This window comes from Alternaria arborescens (assembly GCF_004154835.1).
Source record: "Alternaria arborescens strain FERA 675 chromosome Unknown contig_11, whole genome shotgun sequence".
Classification (NCBI taxonomy): Eukaryota; Fungi; Ascomycota; class Dothideomycetes; order Pleosporales; family Pleosporaceae; genus Alternaria; species Alternaria arborescens.
In genome coordinates, this window is record NW_021167866.1 from 376589 (window position 1) to 396217 (window position 19629).

The 19629-nt window shown below is 51.4% G+C and overlaps 7 protein-coding genes across 7 annotated transcripts; 2 read left to right on the top strand and 5 right to left on the bottom strand.

Moving 5' to 3' along the window:
- Positions 1–284: 284 nt before the first annotated feature.
- AA0111_g5573 (hypothetical protein) lies at positions 285–2459 on the top strand (the record flags this gene model as incomplete). Its single annotated transcript, XM_028651699.1, has 3 exons — positions 285–1344; positions 1579–2253; positions 2305–2459. 3 exons carry the CDS (start codon positions 285–287, stop codon positions 2457–2459), a joined length of 1890 nt encoding a protein of 629 aa, XP_028506716.1.
- A 2541-nt stretch (positions 2460–5000) lies between these two features.
- On the bottom strand, positions 5001–7437 carry AA0111_g5574 (hypothetical protein; the record flags this gene model as incomplete). The annotated part of the gene is made up of 3 exons (XM_028651700.1): positions 5001–6244; positions 6295–6772; positions 6823–7437. The coding sequence occupies 3 exons, from the start codon at positions 7435–7437 to the stop codon at positions 5001–5003; spliced, it is 2337 nt and encodes a 778-aa protein (XP_028506711.1).
- A 778-nt stretch (positions 7438–8215) lies between these two features.
- On the bottom strand, positions 8216–8779 carry AA0111_g5575 (hypothetical protein; the record flags this gene model as incomplete). Its single annotated transcript, XM_028651701.1, has 1 exon — positions 8216–8779. The coding sequence occupies one exon, from the start codon at positions 8777–8779 to the stop codon at positions 8216–8218; it is 564 nt and encodes a 187-aa protein (XP_028506710.1).
- A 315-nt stretch (positions 8780–9094) lies between these two features.
- On the top strand, positions 9095–9656 carry AA0111_g5576 (hypothetical protein; the record flags this gene model as incomplete). The annotated part of the gene is made up of 3 exons (XM_028651702.1): positions 9095–9144; positions 9276–9505; positions 9604–9656. 3 exons carry the CDS (start codon positions 9095–9097, stop codon positions 9654–9656), a joined length of 333 nt encoding a protein of 110 aa, XP_028506713.1.
- Positions 9657–10135: 479 nt separating this feature from the next.
- AA0111_g5577 (hypothetical protein) lies at positions 10136–12597 on the bottom strand (the record flags this gene model as incomplete). Its single annotated transcript, XM_028651703.1, has 2 exons — positions 10136–12281; positions 12464–12597. 2 exons carry the CDS (start codon positions 12595–12597, stop codon positions 10136–10138), a joined length of 2280 nt encoding a protein of 759 aa, XP_028506712.1.
- Positions 12598–15020: 2423 nt separating this feature from the next.
- AA0111_g5578 (Mitochondrial distribution and morphology protein 34) lies at positions 15021–16835 on the bottom strand (the record flags this gene model as incomplete). Its single annotated transcript, XM_028651704.1, has 1 exon — positions 15021–16835. The coding sequence occupies one exon, from the start codon at positions 16833–16835 to the stop codon at positions 15021–15023; it is 1815 nt and encodes a 604-aa protein (XP_028506709.1).
- An 853-nt stretch (positions 16836–17688) lies between these two features.
- On the bottom strand, positions 17689–18188 carry AA0111_g5579 (hypothetical protein; the record flags this gene model as incomplete). The annotated part of the gene is made up of 2 exons (XM_028651705.1): positions 17689–17873; positions 18011–18188. The coding sequence occupies 2 exons, from the start codon at positions 18186–18188 to the stop codon at positions 17689–17691; spliced, it is 363 nt and encodes a 120-aa protein (XP_028506708.1).
- Positions 18189–19629: the final 1441 nt, after the last annotated feature.

The following is a 19629-nucleotide window of genomic DNA, read 5'->3' on the forward strand; positions in this document are numbered from 1 at the left end:
CCCTACATCCAGCAAATCCAAGGTCCCCCGCCGCCTCAACAGCAACAAGAGGTTCCTTATTACTCTCAGCACCACCAGAGTCCCTACAGCACTAACAGTGCACCGAGTAACTACTCGTCCTCAGGTAAGTTTTGTTTTTTTCGTACACAAATCACGACGCGTCTGTCCATGCGCTGTGCGCATTAATGACGTCTCGACTTGGATGCCCCAGTCGTATATCCCGTCAAGCGGAAAATGGAAATCTAACTTTCCCAGAAACCCCAGAGCTCATGGCAGCCGCAACGATGAATCGCGGTGGATATCCACCCATCTCGTACCACACCCCGCAGTCAAACTCACCAGCATCTGTTCAGTCTCCACAGCACGACCAGCACGGCCGCCCAATCTATGGACAACCGCCTAGCCAGATGCCTCAGTCAATGTACTACACGCCATATGCTTCGGCCCCCGTACCTCAACAGTCGCCTTACCAGCAGCACCCTTCAAGTGCGCCTCAGCAACCAATGGCGTCGCAAACACTGCTCATGTCCCACCAGCAGAACCAGCAGATGCACCACCAGCAACAGCAACATCAACAGCAGCAGCATCCTCAGACTCCTGGAATGACTGGAAGTCCAAAGTCGCGAATGTCGCAGACCCCATTGCAGCGGCCGCCATCAGGGCTTGGCCCGCCACAGGCCCCGCCTCAAGGTCCTCCCGTCGGTACTCCCAACATGCACGCTGGCCCTCCCGGAGGACCCAATGTTAACCCTAATGCTGCGCCTGGTCCCATTCCTGCCACTACTCCGCTTGTTGTGCGACAAGACCAGAACGGTGTACAATGGATCGCGTTTGAGTATTCCCGCGACAGAGTCAAGATGGAGTACACCATTCGTTGCGACGTAGAGTCTATCAACGTTGACGAGCTCCCGCAAGACTTCAAGACTGAGAACTGTGTATACCCGCGCGCTTGCTGCGCCAAAGATCAGTACAAGGGCAACCGCCTTCATTACGAGACTGAGTGCAACACTGTGGGTTGGGCACTAGCGCAACTGAACCCATGCTTGCGCGGTAAGCGTGGGCTCATCCAGCGAGCCGTCGACAGCTGGAGGAACAGCAACCAAGATCCTCGATTGAGGAGCCGACGTGTACGAAGAATGGCCAAGATGACCACGAGGAAAGCCCAATCGGCTTCACATGGTAACCACATGGCTGGACCAGGTGGACCAGGTGCTCCCGGTGTTCCAAACTCTGCCGGATTAGCAGCACCACCCCGACAACCGAACATGGGCATGGGCGGTCCCCAGATGCATCATCACCATGACGGACCTGGAGGGCCCCACGGAGGACCGGATGATGTTAGCGGTATGTTTCACCAGATGTGATGTGATAAAGCGCGATTGTTGGCCTGTTAAATGATACCTCTTGTCGTTCTTTCTACATGTACATTACACACTCCTTGATGTAATACCCCCTTCGATACCACTGCCCATGCATGTTTGCAGATATACCCACACTCTATAGTTACACATTTGGTTCAGCGCAGGATGGCAAGTCGAGTCATGTTCGGACGTGCAAGCTAACTTTCTTTGTGTACAGCCAATGACTACGGTGAATCGCACACTCATCATCACCAAGCGCCAAACGGGCAACAGTCACCTACCGACGGGCGTCCCGCTCAGAACTTTTACCCGAATTTCCCATCGAGCGACTCCGTGGCAGGATCCAGTGGCATGCCGCCGATCCACGACGGATTGGGCCACCCTCCGCCTCCATCACACGCAGCAGGCGTACCGGTCTCAAAGCAGCAAGAGCAAGACGAAGAAGAGCGAAAGCTAGCCATGTTCGGAGACTTACCTGACTCGAAGCGCCGCAAGTTCATTCTTGTAGACGACGCGCAACGAGGAACTAGGGTTCGTGTGCGAGTTACTCTCGACACTGTCAAGATGGAGGAGATGCCCGACTCTTATCGCAAGTCAAACTCAGTCTTCCCTCGCAGCTACTTTGCTATGCAAATGACTTCTCCACCTGCCAGCCCTCGTGGCAGCAAGGTCTTCGCTGATGAACCCGACGTGGAAAGTGATCCCAGCTTTCCTCTCGCTGGTTCTACTGTTGTTCCTGTCCCAACTCTCGATGGCGAGACTCGTGTACCGAAGCCGCGTCTAACGAGGGCGAAGCGGTCGAAGGAAATTACGCTCAACGATCTTGGTTACCGCATGAGTTGGAGCCAGAGCCGTGTCTTCGCAGGCAGGACATTGTTTCTGCAAAAGTCTCGTAAGTGAATGCCTTTGGCACAATCAAGAGCAACCGACTAACCTTCAACAGTTGATGCCTACCGCAACAAGATGCGAAGCAGCATGATGGGTCAAGGCCAAGATGTTACCCAAGTAGCGCCACATTTCGAGACCCGTGTCGGAAAGAGGCGGTGGAACGAAAGAATCGAGAAGAGTAAGAAGGCGAGGCGCGATGGCTCTCCTTAAGAAGTCTCAGGCCACATGCTCCAAACGGATGCCCTGGTTGCAGGCAGCCGCCCCGTTGACCCACTTTCTCGGCACTTGCAGGGAGCCCCTACGAACGACCGGGGTCAACAACCCTTTTTCGACACAGTACCAAATCCTTCGCAACAGGCCCGGCTGTTGCTTACACCCATGTTTCATCATGGCTGTATTGGGTTTCAGGCTGTCGTCGTCCATCTGCCGATGACTGTTTCTCTCTTTTCGATACATCTCGACCACGCACCGCCGTCTAGAGCACTCGAGTAGTGCCTGTGATACCCGTCTGCAAGTTATGATCTCTTGCGACATGCTCGGTCGGTTTTCGGTCTGTCTTTTCCTCTCTGTTTATAGCCTGTTGATCGGTAAGCTTTTGTATGAACGGATTCAGGCGCTTGTGGTAAAAAGAGACATGGAAGCATTTGAAAAGCATGACTCAGGACGCCGTTTATGGCATGAGGAAGGAGTCTTGTTGGTTATGATTGTGTCTTCGGAATATGTTTATATTGCGCTTGCTTTGTCAGTATTTGGTAGATGGGCTAGCTGTTGCTACCCTGGACGTATAATAGACACTTCAAAAACAAACATACGCAGCCTGTGATTAAGTGACTTTGGTGGGATTGTGTTCCATAGCCCGGTTAAACTTGAAATTTAATTACCCATCGTGCAACGGGCGTCGTGTATCAAGATTCCCGGAGCATCCATCCCAAATCCAGACACCCAAGCAGTTCGCCTGCGATCCTTCCAAAGCACCGAACGCAAAAGAGAACCCACACGAACGGTCCGTCAGCCACTCACGATCAAGTTACAGCGGCACGGCACGCAAGCCCTTCCATGCAATGGTTAACGTGATATTGCCCGAGATAAAAAATTATGAATGTGTCGTTCGATGTGGTTCACTTGTCAAGGGGGTATCCCTCCCCCAGACGTTCGCAAATGCGGCAGGCAGACAGTGACAAGCCGGGAGAGCCTGGTCTCGCGTGGCTGAATACCACTCATGTCGACGCGTTATGTGCCTGGTGCCTGACTACTGCCGTTGTAAGAACATGGGTTTATTGCTTTTCGAGTGGGTAAGGGTGTGGGTAAGGAGGGTGCAGGGCCCGAGTGTCAAGATCAGGGACGCAGCGCAATGTTGTGCAACGCGACGGTGTTGGGTGTGGTAGTATAGGCTGATTGCGGATTGGTTTGGTGGTAGCGGACGTTGGCGTTGGCGTCAACTGGTTGGGGTCCACAAACTGTTGTGGCACGCGAGACGAGGTACGCGCGGAAAGCCAAACCGAACTCGTAAATCGGTGCTAGTCTGACAGAAGCCCCCCCCTAGAGCTGAAAAATATTCCCCGAAGTTGCAGCGATGGAGCTTGGAGGGTAAGATGACAGCATGCGGGATTAGCCTAGTTGCTTTGAGAAAACTAATACAGACCTCGTGGGCATGAAGATGACATGTATCCCATCCCTTCGCGCTGACTCCCAAGGCTTTTTGGCGTCGTGTGAAACATGTTATCCTCCGTCTTGAATTCCGTCTTCTCTACGTATAAGTCTTCTTCCTTCGGCAACTTCCACCGTCGTTGCATATCGAGGTAGCATTCCCATGCATCGAACGATTCCGCAGCCCCGACACCACCACACCACACCGCACCAAACCAAGAGAAGAACCGAACTCCCAAGATCTCTAGCTAACTAACCGAACCAAACCTAATACTACTACTAGCTCCTTCGGACAATCAAAGTCAGCCAGTCACAGTACTAAAGACACAAGATCACGCTAACACACCTGTTTGTTAACGTCCGGCGAGAACATCACAGACCGTTGGCACTTAGCACCGCACCGTTGAAATCACTATTCTTGTTTCTAGTTTTAGCTTGTCTTTGCACTTGTAACATGACTAACCATTTTGTTCTTTATGCGCGTCAAGCCGTTGACGAGGCTGGTGTGGTTGGTTCGTGAGCTAAGAGCTAGTTAGTCTTATTAGGTTATTGCGGGGCGCAAGCTTCGTCTACCAGAAGAGGAACGTTCTCGACCTGACGAGAGATGAAGATTGCCGCCCCGTTTCCTAAACCTTGCGTACTAGACATGTGGGAAGCAGGCAATATTAGTAAAACTAAAACCGAAAGCTGCGGGGAGTTTGCAGGATGCGAACACGACGTCACAAAGAGCACGCGACAGGATATGCTTTCAAGTTCGGCGCTTAGTCGTAGCCGTCAAGTGCTTAAAGGCCGAGGAAGTGGAGAAGAGATGCATGAATGGCTACCGAACTAGTATGTTACCCCGACTCCGATGTTTACGCGCGTTACAGCTTACGATCGGCTTCTTGTAAGCAGATAAGGATTTTCGATTCTTAGACCAACAGTAAGATTCCAAATAGGCACAGATCGTACGTCGACTCCGTAGATGTAAGCAAAGAATGCAATGTTCAAGTCTCTCGTCCTGTGCATAAAGTCGTTGCGAAGCTAGAATGAATTCAACGCTAACCTAAGTTCCTCCCATATGTCCCCCCTTGTCATTCACTCACTCCACTGTACAGGACTGTGCTATGGTATCTCAGTCGCGCTCACTACACGTGCGCGATCGCCACCGCCCATCTTTCTTGATTTCATAAGATTCTGCCTGTCTTGCTCTTGCGTCAGTCTCAATCTTTCCAAGTCTGCCTCATGCACAATTAACCCATCGATGATGCTGTACTTACTGATATCCGGGTCATCGTCATCGTCGTCTTCATCTTGTACCAACGGACGATTAGGGCGCAACTTGGCGAGGTTCCTATCGCCGTTGATGCGAGAGTGAGTCCACGAGTTCCATCCCGCGCCGTGCTTTGTGCTTTGTACCGCTATAGTGCTCTCAGTATCTGAAAGGTCGGCCAGCATCCCCACATTCTCTGCAGTGATGCCTTGATCTTCTGTATTGTTAGGAGCGGGTGTGATGGACATGCTCCTCATGCTGCCTCTGACTTGCTCAACTACACCAGTTTCAGGCGCTTCGTATCCATTTGCTTCGTCAACAGCGATGTCGTTACGAATTCTCAATTCGGTTTCGCTGAGTTGGGATATCTTCGCTGAGGCGTCAAGTTTGGCTTTGCGAGGGGACCGTGAGACTGGCACTGCTCGTGTAGTGGCTATAGGCTTCGTCGGCTTCTTTAACGCAGGTGTCGTTGTGGTTGGTGGAGACAACTGAGACTTCATGATAGATGCGTGCTGTGGTTGATTTGGCAACGAGAGTGCTGCTTGATAGTCGACCTCAGATTTCGGTCTTGACGTGGGCTGGAAGCCGTACCCGTTCTTGCCTTTGCTGAACACGCCTTTTGAGGCTATGGCCGGCGGCGGCGGTGGAGGAAACTTGGTCTTCTTTGTCACTGGCCCAAATTTCTCCACATTACCCTTCACGCTCTTGCACAACTCTTCTATAATAACGGAAGACCTAGGCTCATCGTCTTCAGATGGCGGAGTATCGTCACTCTCATCGCTACTTACGTCGATTGCCTTTCGCTTTCGTCTACCCAAGCACAAAGATGAGACAGAAGTTCGAGGTGTAGCTGACAAATCACATTGACTCTGTGTTATGCTGGAGGCACGATACGTTGAAGCTGAAGCTTGTGAGCCAGCACGCACATTTCTAGCAGCCCGCATGCTGTCCTTCGTGACGCTGGCTGGAAAGTCAGGTCTTCTGAAGCTTGTGTTCTTAGGAGCCATGGAACTTTGAGTTAGTGCGTCGGGAGTGTGAGAGGACCGTCTAGGTGGTGGAGGCATATTGGGGATGTACTGTTGTGGCCTTGGTGGAGCTATGCGATTATCAGCTACAGAATGAGACGTGGAGCAAAGTACAACTTACTTCGGGGAGGTTCATGCATCAACGTGTCTTCAGCACTTGGCTCCAGTGTCTGGCCTTGTCTGTAGTCCACGCTTTGCTGCGGTCGCAAACTGCCAGACTGGTGATGTAGAGGAGGTCTTGATGGAGCCAAGCCGCTCGACAATTGTACAACCTCTGAAGCAGAAATCGTGGGAGTAGCCCATGTAGAAACAGCTGAAAATGTACATGCAGAAGTGTTATCCAAAGTTCTCGAGACTGGAGCTCCAAATGTCCAAGCACTGCCTTGAAGAGACTTTTGCGTCTGAGTAGCTGGCATGTGTAACCCACTCGCTGAAACCCAACGACCAAAGCCACCCCCTTTAGGTATTGAGCTGTGCTGTATCGAAGGAGCAGCGATCGAAGCATCATGTGAAGCAATGGGCGAAGGATTTACTAGAGTTGGGGGCTGAGCAGTGAAGAGATCTTGTTCGCGCTTGAATAGCGATGGCTCTGGCGTGCCCTTGGCAGATTAGTATCGTTCTTAAATGTCTTCGCTATTTGCCAAGTTACCTGTTTTGCGCTTTTGTCAAACAACTCGAGACTCGCAGACGGAATAGCATGCTCTCGCCTTACAGCTGTCTCGATAATATCGCTCTTTTGGGATTCCAATATCGGGTCTTTCGCAATTGGTGGCGGATCCAGCTTCTTCTGTTCCTTTACCGGTTCATCGTCGTCGGAACAAAGATCAATAATTGTGACTGCAACACTTCTCTTCTTGCTTTGACGTGCTTGGGTCTTTGTGTTATATGCTGGCGTAGGTGTAGAAGTCTGAGGCGCTTTCGAGGTCACCGCTTGCGTCCGTTTGGGTTCAGGAGCAGCCTTTCGAGTTGGTGGTGCAGCTTGCTGACGATTGTTTCGACCTTGAGTCCTCGTCTTAGACGCTGCAGACTTGTTCGCACTCTTGCTCTTGTCTTTACTTGCCGCCCGCGCCTCAGTCCAAAATTCTTCTTCTTCCTTCTTGTGTTTGGCAAGAAGCTCCGATTTTGCCTTGTTTATATTCTGTAGGACTGTCTCGTACGCTTGCTTAGATTTTTGCTGGAAATCATATAGTTCGGCATTGTGTTTTTGTCGAAAGGCGAACCACAGTTCCTCTGATGGCTCGACATTGGTCTGTATCGGTGGCATGCTGAGAGCTTTAGCACGTCGTAACTGAGTTAGGGATGCTCAGTAAAGGTGAGGGAAGAGATTTTGTCACACCCAGAAGATAGTATCTAACTAGAGTGGTGATACTTCGAGTGAGGTGAAGACGGGGTGAAGGTGAGTAAGGTGTTTGCACTTTTGAAATGAAAAGCAGGTAAAGGCAGAATCTCCAGTGAGCATAGATTGGAAAATGCGCAGGTAAAGGTCAGACAGGTTCTCTGTTCATTCAGGTATAGTGTATTAAGGAGAAATAAACAGACTGAGACACAAACGACAAGCAACCGCCCTTCCCCAAGCAGCTATCCGCAACCGAGGGTGCAATGTAGAAAGAGGGCTCTTTCGCGATATAAACTTGATCGTGAACTGCTGAACCCATTGTGTGTGTGTATACCCCGACGCCGAGTTACGTGACATGAATCATCTGGTTCTCCACGAAAACGATCCAGACGTGGCTTCGTAGCTCTGCAGGCAGGCACTATTTGTGTGCTCGCATGCCTGGTACGTAGACCTCCAGCTGGGTCAATCTATTGTGCCTTGTATGTCATTGTCTTAGATCAGAAATGATTCGCAACGAAGCATTTCTGATCTGAGACAGTTGAGCATCAGGCTCGAGAAGACGGCTCGCGTTACCTCTGTTGAAAGCTATCGGGATCGCGGCAGTTCGAGCTTGCGTGCGCGCCATCCGCTTCGTCTCGAGGTAAAAGCTGAGCCCAATGGTCGTCTCCAAACTTGAGTTGATAATTTGGCGTTACCTCCTATTCCTTCATAGATACTTCTTCGCCGCTGTCGCAACCCTCTGCCTGAATACTGGACTCTTGATGACCTCCCCATTGCCGACCGCAAAGAACGGGTTCATGATAGTCTTGACCCACGCCTCATATACGTCGACCATGAAGTTCTTGACTGCCTCTTCCGTGGCTGGACTACTAGGATTGTACAGACCAGCGCCTCCTCCCAGTGCAGCCCTTCCGCCTGCAAGACTCCCTCTCGCGCCTCCAGCACCCCCGCTGGTCAGTCCTAGACTTTCATCCCGTGGTCGTGTAAGCAGAAGGAAGCGCGTGTTGCCGCCGGTAATCCAACACGATACAAAGCAGTTCTGATATTTATCGATGTGTTTGAGGTACATGGGTGCTGAGCCGCTGGAGGTAGAAGGACCCCATTGCACTTCTTCGACGATGTCTAGTGACGAGTGTAGGATGAATGGGACGAGAGCGCGCTCAGCAGGTGTGTAATTCGCAACGCCAGTGCCGCCACTGCGTGAGGTGCCGAAGTCGTGCGTAAAAAGAGGGACATCGAGGGGCGATAGGATGGAGAATGTGTACGACATGGTGTGGTGTTAGGGCGGAGGTTGGTATGCGTAGGGAGTGCCGGGCATGTGTGGTGTGAGAAGAGTCGACAATGGGTGACTCAATCGGCGATAGTCTTCTTGGCTCCTACGAACGTCCAGAAAGAAGTCACCGGGAGTCGTAGTTTGTACGGTCGCGAGTTTGTGTTTAGGGTTTAGCTATGCAACGTGTGGGGTGTTGGTGAGCTTCCCCACGCTAATCGGCATATCCGCCAAGAAAGTCCGCGGGAGTGTCTTTGGAAGAATATCGCGACTTCAATTGCGGCCGTCCAGTACCGCCAACCACAACACATCACCATGTTTGGTCCTTTCCGCCTCACAAACCCGCTATCGGGCGGCCTGTTATGGTGCGACTCCCTGTATTTCCCTGGATACCCATTCGTGCAGTTGCTCGTTCTCGCCCTCACGTTTTCAACGCCTATGCATTCTTTACTGTCGCCAGCTCGCTATCTGGACATGAATGCTGACAAGACTACAGGAAGATACCATGGCGCCTCTCTAGACACCAGAAGTACAGACATCGCGAGCGTTTACGACACGTCGACTCCGTGGTCGGCACACTCGATACCGCACTACGACGCATGGGGCAGAGCATGAAGAAGGTGGAGCGCTGGAAGATGGAGATGCCGACTGAGCAGGAGATGCTGCCCAAGGATAAATACACCGTCTTCGACCGCAAAGTGAAGAGGTATCGGAAGGGAATCCACAGTAAGTCGCATACTGTCAGCGCACAAGAATCCGCCTTTTTTTATAGCGGAAAGAGCGTACGAAAATCTGGCATCGATATGGTGGCTGACATTTCGCAGAGGTGCCAAAGTGGACAAGGGTCAGCCAACGACTCAATCCTCCGGGTTTTTAGACGGACCCTACGGCGAGCGACGGTCGCGCGTGTGTATACCATGTATTATCATACAATTTGCATCAGATACGGCGCCATGGAAAGAAAGCAACGAATACTCCCCAAATATGCACTGAGAATTGCATGCTCCTTGAGTGCAAACAGATACTTACACTGAAATTCGTAGACAGAAGGTTGTTCATTAAAATAATTACCCTGGCTGTCCTCTACTTGGTAGGAGGCTGCGGTGGGGGTTAGCCGTGACGTTCATGTTTGACAATTAGCGGGCAAGCAACTGATGCTCTATGCGATAGGATGCCATGACTTCGGCGACGTCAACGACTTGTACATCATTTTGTACATGTATTGCCCATGCATGCTACCGCGAAGGTTCACAGAGACCATCAACCTGCTGAACTGAGACCAGTACACTCTCAATTACTAAGCGTCGTGCTATATAGTACATGTCTTTTTATCCCCAGATAACGATACTTATCAACCTAAAATAACATTCCGAGTTCATTAGAGTCAAAGCCCATACCCTCGAACCCAAGACCCTGAGCATTCCATCCCATATCAAGAGGCAAGAAGCCATTCCACAAGGCTGCATCATCCGTAGGCGCATTACCCCCACCACCGTGTACTGCAAATTCATTAACAGCCCCTAGATCAGTCCATCCGAAATCTCCCATCTGCTCCGTAAGCGCCGGACTCTCACCCGTGCCATTGCTACTTGCCTGTGGGCTGGCGCCAACGATCGGATGCTGTGGAAAGCCATTCTGATCAACAGGATTACTAGCGATATGCGTGCCAGGGTGGCGGAATGAAGAGCGACTAGCCTTGTCTTTCTTTGGCACTTTTGCCCAGAGCAGTTTTAGGAGCTGAGAGTACCGGGAGCCTGGATGCTGGATACCAGCTCCAACCCCGACAGCGCTACGTTCGAGGCGTGCGACTGTTTCGTTGATCATGGCGCGGATGGCGCGATCTTCATCGGCGCTGATGACGCCTGTACAGCGAGCGCGATAGAGGAAGACACCTGCGTATACGAGGTAGAGATAGTACCTCAATGGCATGAAACGTAGCGAACGCTCGGGATCGACAAAGTTGTTCACGGTAGTGAGAATGGCTTTTGCGGCGTCAAGGCCTTCGTAGATGAAACGCGCGTCGCCTACTGCGCCTACGTTGTTTACAAAGACGCGTTGGGGAACTTGCATACGACCCGTTGTGTTGTTGGCTGGAGCGCCGGCTACGGGGTCGGTTGATGTAGATGAAGAGGGCAATGCTCGGAGGACGGTGGCCTGGAAGGCGAAGGCGTTGGTGTATAAACGCAGGTAGTCGTACGACATAAGAAGACATGCTTTGAGCGGCGGAGAGCACGTCAGTGTACCCCACACACTCTTCCAGCCGTATATTGCAGAGCGAAAATCATCGATGAACTTGATGTAGCTACCACTCATCTGCGATCGAAAGCTCGAACTGGGATTCGAGTACAAAGTATCGTGTACATTGCTGAACAGTTGTGTGAGTTCGAGGTTCGCTTGAAAGATGGAAGCATGGTCTTCTTCGTTGGGGCTTTTGGGTATTAGCGACGGATAATCCTCTCTGCGTAATGTTGTCAAAGGTCCAGGTCCACGAGACCAGAAGGCTTTCCCGATCCTGATGCTGATATGGCGATCTGACACATACGCCGCTGTCCAAATGAGGCGTTTGCGGTGATGATCTGGATCCTTGCCCTGGTCCACAAAGCGGAACGAGTACCGGTCTAGAGCAAGAAAGTAGGCAATCCTCAGGGCGAGACCAACATGCATCCAGCTCTCTTTATCTTCCTCCCCTTTGCCGACCTTGCCAGAGCCACGCTGTGTATACGGCGCCCACTCAGCTAGCAGAAGTAGGGCCTCTACAGCTTCGATACCCGCATCGCCTCCTGCTGCCAACATTGAGACAAGGCTCTTCATATGTTCTGAGCAAGCTTCGTAAATGTGTGGTTCGTCTACGAGGTCTTTGGAAGCGATGAGCAGGATAGCCGTGAGGAGGTGTTTCTCATTGTTCACCATGTGTGAGAGGTTGGATGTTTCGAATGCGTGCGCCGGTGCAAGCGGGTAATATGGATGGTATTGCTGTTGAAAGCGAACGAGCAGCTGGCATAAAGAGTGAACTGTGAGAATCCCCCGGTCTAGCAACGGGTACGAGAAGGACAGTGGTGCGGGCATGCTGAGAGAGGAGCCTCGCACATGTCCTATGCTGCTGGTGATTCCACTCCCATTATTTTCTTCATTCGAGCTCGACTCTCCAGCAACTCTAGCCAGTATGCCCAGCGCATCTGACGGGTTCTGCAGATTTGAGAACGGAAGCTCATCTGTGTTGGAAGAGTCGGACCGCGATGCCTGTAGCTCTTCACCAAACGGTTGTACGCCTGGGTCCTGCGACCATGTCGTTCCGAGATTGCCCAGCGTATGGAAGCTTCCCTCGGGCGCAGTCGCAGTAAGCGCAGGTAGCGGTTGCTGCGTTTGCGCTTCTGACTGCGATTGTGATTCATCCACGCGTTTCTTTTTTCGCTCGCGTCGTCCACCGCGATTGCTGCCACCAAGCACGCATTCGAGGTTGTCGCGCTTGCATCGAAGGCACGGTATGGAGTTGTCCGAGTCTCTACAAAGCCACGTTAGAAGAAATTTACAAGACACAAGGATTTAGACATGTTCATGCGTCGCATGTCGCATTGTGATCCGCTGCATGTCGCGTTCGAAAATGCTCACGCGCAAACTTCAGTCCCCAAGCGAGCTCCAAATCGCCGACGCGCGCAGACAAACAAGACGCCGTCAATCACTTACAGCAAACACCGACTCTTCCGCTTCCTGCAATTCAAACACGCGATTTGTGTCCTTTTGATTTTTGAAGCTTCATCTTCATCCTGGTTGGTGGCCTGCTTTGCGCCGGCAGGCTGTTGTGGGGCATTTGTTTCCATGCCTCATCTCGAAGCAATGGGTGGTGTCGGTGTTTGAAGCTGTCGGTCGGGAATTGTGGGCACTTGAGAAAACGCGGGGGCGGTAACGTTGGCATCGGGTATTGCTTACGTCGGGCCGAAGACACGAGCGCACTTTTCAAGGTTGTTCCAAGCAGAGTCACAGCAGAAATGTAGCATGGCCCGGACGATCCTCAAAGGCGTAGGAGGATGTGATCGTCATGGTATTTGATGTCATTTTGGGGATCTCGTCGGTCAGGTAAAGCTATGGATGGGATTGTGCGGTGCCAGCCCATGACCTAACCACATCTGCTCAGTGACATGTATTTCCCCACCTCGACCGTAAATTCTTTCAATTTTTGACCCGACCGTTAACATTGACACCATTGATGTCGGGTGAGCATTCGCAGATATTCGAACCATGCTGTCGTGTGAAACTTCTTACATCGAGTATATATTGTATGGTTTTATCCCATTATACATCAAATAGGGCTCGTTGGTGTAGTTGGTTATCACGTCAGTCTAACAGAGCGCTTCACAGCACTCCTTAGTACACTGAAGGTCCGGAGTTCAAACCTCCGATGAGTCATTCATCGGCGTTCGCAAGAGCGCATTCCTCCTTTTTTTGCCTTTTCTGTGCTGCGGACACTGGGCAGATCGAGGGAACACCTATCGAATCAAAACCTGAACGTTCGTGATGCTAGTTGCGAGGCGGTGTAGTCTTTTTTTGCCATGTTTGGCCGGTTGCGGGAACATCACCACCAAGCGTGCTCCCAGGATACATGAGCAGGAACGATACCTAGGTGGCTTCTGAAAGTCAGGAACTACAAGATTCGCTACATGTGCAACCTTTATGTGGCGTATGAGACTTTCGACACAAAAAGGTTTATCGTAGGTCAACTGACAGCTTTGCTCAAGTAGGCAAATCATGGCTGTGAACTTTGGACTACTCTGCTAGCCAGCACTGTGCCCGTAAGCAATACTCTCATCACTCAGGCTACATCAATTCTTGTGGAACCAAGCTTTTTGCATCACTGACCATGCTGTAAGTCGGGCTAAGCCCTACGACAGCGGTCCGCCAACGATTCATGTAACGTCTCCACCCTGGTACCTTTCAGTCAGTCGGATCGCAACACGGATGCGCATCTTGCGCCAGACCGATTATATGCGGCTCAACGTCATCTAGCCACGTAGAGCTTTGAACCAAAGCTATGGCTAGGGAGTGCCTGCCAAGCTGCGCTCATGCTCAGCGGGTGCACGCACCTGGTATGACCTCACAACAACATTGTGTACAAATCTCAACCTATGTGACATACTATCGCCATTGCAATAGAACAAGATGATCCTAGAACGACGTGAACCGGCTTTGGAAGATCTCGTCATCACCGGATGTTGCACTCAGCAGAATACGGCTCTACTCGGCTTGGTGCGGCAGTAGGTGACACTATAGGGATAACCTTGTGGAATCCTTAAAAACACCCGGTGGTAATGAATTGGTAGGCGATTAAAGCAAGTAGCCGGGTGAGTAATAAGTCTGCAAGCAATTGCTAATCACTCACGTCCGAATTGTCATCTACATCGCTGTTGGATGAACTGACTCGTCTATCTTCCATGTACCATTCGGTCCTGAACCCCTCCAAGGTTTAGACGGCTATCTCAGAATTCTCGGGATGATGCGTAGCGCATTCCCAGATATTAACTGGACACTACAAGAAACTGTATGCGAAGGTGGTAAGATAGTTGCACGTTTTGAAACTCGGGGCACGCACCAGGGTCCTTTCATGGGTGTCCCCGCCTCTGGAAAGGAGATATGTATGACTGCTCTCAACATCTACCGTTTTGAAAACGGTAAGATCGTGGAGGAGAGGGGACAGCCGGATATTTTTGGGCTAATGGTTCAAATTGGCGCTATCCCTGTGCCAGGGCCTTGATATCCTGTACTCAAGTGTATACATAAATCATAAATCCACCCATTTCGTTGAGCCTGAACATATCTTAATTACTTGATACGGGATACGGTGGTTGTGAGATAGAATACTGTGCTGGAGACAGAAGCAAAATCACGATAGCCACAACGTTCCATGGATAGTGGTTAGCATCACGCAGCATGGCGGTATTGTAGTGTGAGTAGTGGTATTTCAATATGTACTCTTCGCGACGACATGACCGTCATCGCGATAGCAAGGAGATTAGTGGTCTGTTATGTAATGCAGCGATAGCATCGCGTGCGCCCCTTCCTTGATGCAAAAACGAATATATGCAAGCAATCTTACTCAAGTTGATCCGATGCAACGAGCTTTTCCCTATCCTGATACGCCAATGCTAAGAAGCAGAAACAAAAGAAACAACAAATGATGGACAAACAACATGCAAGAACTAAACGGTGCTTCGTCATGGAAACTTCATCGCTCATAATTTCATCAAGCTTACGCGACGTAAGCAGGCGGTGCCTCAATCTCGTCATCGTTCTGCCAGAAGCCTCCTGTGGGCGCAGTCTTCGTCCTGGCGTGCGAAGGCCGGCGAGACGACCGGTCCTTTTCCTCTTGAACCTTTCTCGCAATCTCCTGCGCCATCTTTGTCATCCAGGCTTGTTCAAGGATGCCACCGGAGCTGGCCATGACGTCGGCGTTGGGTGGTGAAGAAGTGCGCGGTGGCGAGCATAGAGCTGAGAGCGAGGAGACCTTGTCAAACGACAGGGAGCGTAGGAGTGGCGAGGTGGACTGCTGTGCTTGCCGTAACTTATTACGCGAAATCGGGGGGCGTCTGGAAGATGAGTGGGATATGAATGGGTCTTCGAGGTGAGCGGCTGGTGGGGTGGTTTGCTTCGATTTGGTGGGCTTGGGTGGCTTGGGTGCATCTGAAAGATCTGGTGCAGGGGCAAGAAGAGGGCCGAAAGCAGGCGGCTCTTCAGGTATCCGCTTCGGTGTACCAATGTCCAGACTGCCACGCCGGCTCTCGAAGCGCATGCCAGGTTGTGCGGGGCTCCTTGGTGGGGTAGCCAATTCTTCCTCTGCTTCCCTCTCTTCGGGGATGACGCTTGACGTCTCAGATGCGTACGCACTTGGTAATGGTGTATTGGCTCCAGTTGACACGCCAGAATCAACGTCCTCCTTCTTGCGCAGATCAACAACACGCTTCTTTCGTTTCCGCATGCCACCAGTGCGAGAGCGACTTGAGCCAAGACTGAGCCCCGAAGGAGTCGAGTATGCCGATGCCATGGTAGGTCGTGAGCTGTGTGTATCATTGCCTGTTGAGCCGGACGCAACCGACGACGCGCCAGACTTGAGGCTGCCAAAGGTCGACTGTATCCTCGATAGGCTGCCTTGTGTGAGTGCTGGCGTAGCAGCACCAGACTCGGGTCTGTCTGGGTGACCTGCCCATGCTCTGAAGACGGCATCGCGTATGCCGGGTGTGAAGAGGGATAGCGTTCGTTGCGATTCGGACAAGGCGGCTAGGCGGAGGATATTCTTCTGCGAGAAAGAGGCGTGGATTTCGCCAGAGTCGAGCGACAAGGCGGAAATTTGGGCTTCGTCTAATGGGTTCCCGAAGGCATCGACAGCATCTTGTGGTGGCGATGCGAGAGGGTCGATGGCTGCGGTTGTATCGTTAGCACCTTCCAGTCGCTCTTCTGTCTCGATCTCTTGGTACTCGGGCGACAGCATGCGTAGTGATAGCCTATGAATGATAGCCGGCAAGTCCTCCATGAATAAGACACGCAATTGCCCTTCAATCTCCTTCTGCAGGTAGTCACGCACGAATGGGATGGAATCAAATGTCGAAGAGACCTTGAGCGACTCCAAAGGGTCGTTCCTGAAGACCAGCGTCAAGCCCTTTTGTTTGGAGAAGACCAGGATGACAAAGCCGGAGAGGCGGATGTTGGACAGAGTAATTTGCAATGGTATAGTCAAGCCGGACGATGCTGCCAGTGGCTGTGGTGAAGCAAAGTCTGGCTTGTTGGAGAGATACGTCTTCAACGGGTTTGCCTGAACTTTTGTTTTCAGCGTCAGGAACGCGTCGCCGGCATAGGACATCTTGAAGATGCCCCTGAACCTGTCCTCGGCCAAGTCGCCAATCTCTAGTATCTCGAGCTCCGGCGGGGTGGTGCCGAGATTCAGCTCGGTGACGATGATGTCGTCGACGATGATGGGCGGCTTGGGGGATTTGTTCAGAGCGGTGGTGAGCATGTCGCGCGCCCTCGACGTGTCGGCAATGAGCGGCGACCAGTTGAAGTTGAAGGCCATGGTGATGGGTTGGTGCGCTCAGTGAGCGGTGCGTGGAGCGTCGACGTCGTTACCGCGCGGGTGGTGGTGGGGATTGGCAGATGATGCTGCTGTCGCGTGCATTCGCCATGCGATCACACGAGGCACGATTGCAGAGGGGTTGGGGCGTATTTGCGAGGGAATGGGTGGGGAAACAGGTGGGCAGTGAATATTTCGGGCGGTGTGGGCGCGGTATTGTATGGCTGCACTCGTGGTGGAGTGAGAGTGGGAGAGGCACATGCGGCACTCGAGGGGATTTTCCGGGTGAAAGGTACCGACGTCAAGGATGATGCTTCTCGCCTGCCGCCAACTTTTTACACAACCGCACTTCGGCCGTGCGCTTTCCACCACCCACCCTCAGATCGGCTTAGCCTACCTGGACACGACGACTGGCGGTGAAGAGCCTGGAGCCGTTGTATGCAAGTATGCGTTACAGACTAGCTTCCCATGGCCGTTGATTCGCTGCGACGTCTACATTCTCGATCGACAGTTTCAAGAAGCCCTACGCCTAGCCACATGTCAACATAATATGCTTCTATCCGCTGTCGTTTAGCTGTCGTCGACTAATTTCCCCATTATCGCTATAGCCCAGCTACCCCAGCATACCCGCAACGTCGAGCCGAATGTAGCCAATAATAGCAGAGGCTGCTTGTTTGAATCATCATCCGAGCTTTGGCTGGCAGATCTGCCGTTGGCGCGCGTACATCATCTGTGGTCGTGAAATTTGTTTTCATGCGCATCCGTTGTCGCTATCGTCAAGGGTGGTACACGTGGATGACATGGCAACTGAGACACCTCACTCCTCCCTATCACGCGCGACATGATACTCGGCCCATTACAACGCTGCACCTTGGTCCTCCTTGAGCAGCTTCTCCACTGCCTCAACTTTATCCTTGAATCCCTGCTTTTTGTCCGTCCTGCTCCCCACCCTGATATCACTCTGGATCCTCACAATGCCATTCTGGTGCAGCATAGCATGGCATTGTCCAATGACCCGCATAACGTCGTCCCATGAGCCCTCTAGTCCCAATTAGTATATGCATTCAAGAATATTCCATATACCCCTCCAAGCCACCACGCCCGCATACCGGCCGAGAAGGGAGTTGGCTCGGACGCGAAAGCATACACGACGTAGAAGGGGGTGTGAAGAGTCATACCAACCGTCGTTCCCGCAGAATGCATGGAATAAGTTAATCCGCTCCTCTTGAGAACCCGCTGCACTTCCGCCACCTCTTTGGATACAGATGCTGTGGGAGTGCCGAGCGGAATCAGACAAAAGTCTGCGATGCATGATGGTGGGGTTGCCAAACTTGCGACATCATTTGAGGCCGACATAGTGTAAATTTGTTATGATTACGGGGTACGGATAGAAAAATAGCTTGGAAGAAAAACCAATGATAAAGTCTTCGGATGTTGATGGTGGTTGCGAGCGAGTTCGGTGATTGTCGGTTCTCCAGACACCGAGACAGCGCCCTTACTAAAAACACCTTTGAGCCCCGAGTTTGATTGGGTAAAAAAATACATATGAAATTGTTGCAAGCTACTACAAGAGGTCTAGCTACGATTTACAGACGTCAATGTTCATCTCTCGCGCGATAGTATCACATTTACATTCGTAATGCGCAATGCGCAATGCAGATTCCAAGAAGCAAACGGTCCACCATCACGCGATCCTAACAAACTTATGCCAACACACTCGTCTGCCACACTATCGTAACACGCAGATGAATTGCATTTGGTTTTCGGAGCAAGCACGACAATGTTCTGTCACTACTCTATCTCCTTAGTCCTACACAATGCTATCACTGTTCCATCGCATTCACCATCGTTCACACAGGCACCATATCTCGTTCTAGCGAGCTCTCTTCGGGGCGATGTCCACGTCCACAAAGACTGGTGGTGATACGCCAATAGTTATATCGATGGACTCTGCAACTACTTTTACTACCACTATACAAGTAATAACCAGTACAGTCGAAGAGAAGACTTCTCCAGAGGTTCTGACTCAGCCGGCTGAAGTGTCAGAAACGACAACAGAGAGCGCGCTTCTAACATCATTCGACATCTCGCTACCTAACCCCACGTCTTCCTTGATGGTAGTCGTGCTGACAACAGCCACCACTTATGCTGACGATGAAGAGAAGTCGGCAGTGTTATCGAGCGCTTATACTTCCTTGAGATCTACTCAGACGACTATCGCACCATCTTCATTCAATTCAGCATCACCTACAACTGCTGAATTTTCCACTCCATCGCAACCTAAACCTGGTCTTAGCATAGCGGCATCAATTGGGCTAGGTGTATCGATGGGTGTCGGGGCGTTTCTTGTCATAGTAGGGGTTCTATATGCAGTGTTCGGACGGTATCTTAAGAACACGAGGAGAAGTTCGGAACGTCGGATGGGTGCAACGAATGTAAACAGATGGTGGAAAGGAAGAAGACGGGATAGTTGATGATACTGAGTGAATTAATGAAGAAGAATTTCTTCTTTGTCTGAAGCATGAACAGTCCGTACTTCCTAAATCAGCTTCAATCCATTATATCACCCAAGTCATGTTTTCTGATCACTACCACCGGAATCATGCCATCCCCATAAATCTCAACATCAGGTAGCTGACCTGACAAGCCCACCGGACTATCTTCCAATAGAGTTACGCTGCTGAAAAGATTGCTTGTGGAGTAGATAAATAAGACATACATCCCGCCTGTACATCGAGTGAGGGGACTAACATAATTGAGAATGAGAGGTTGTGCATATTAGCTGTTGCAGAGAAGC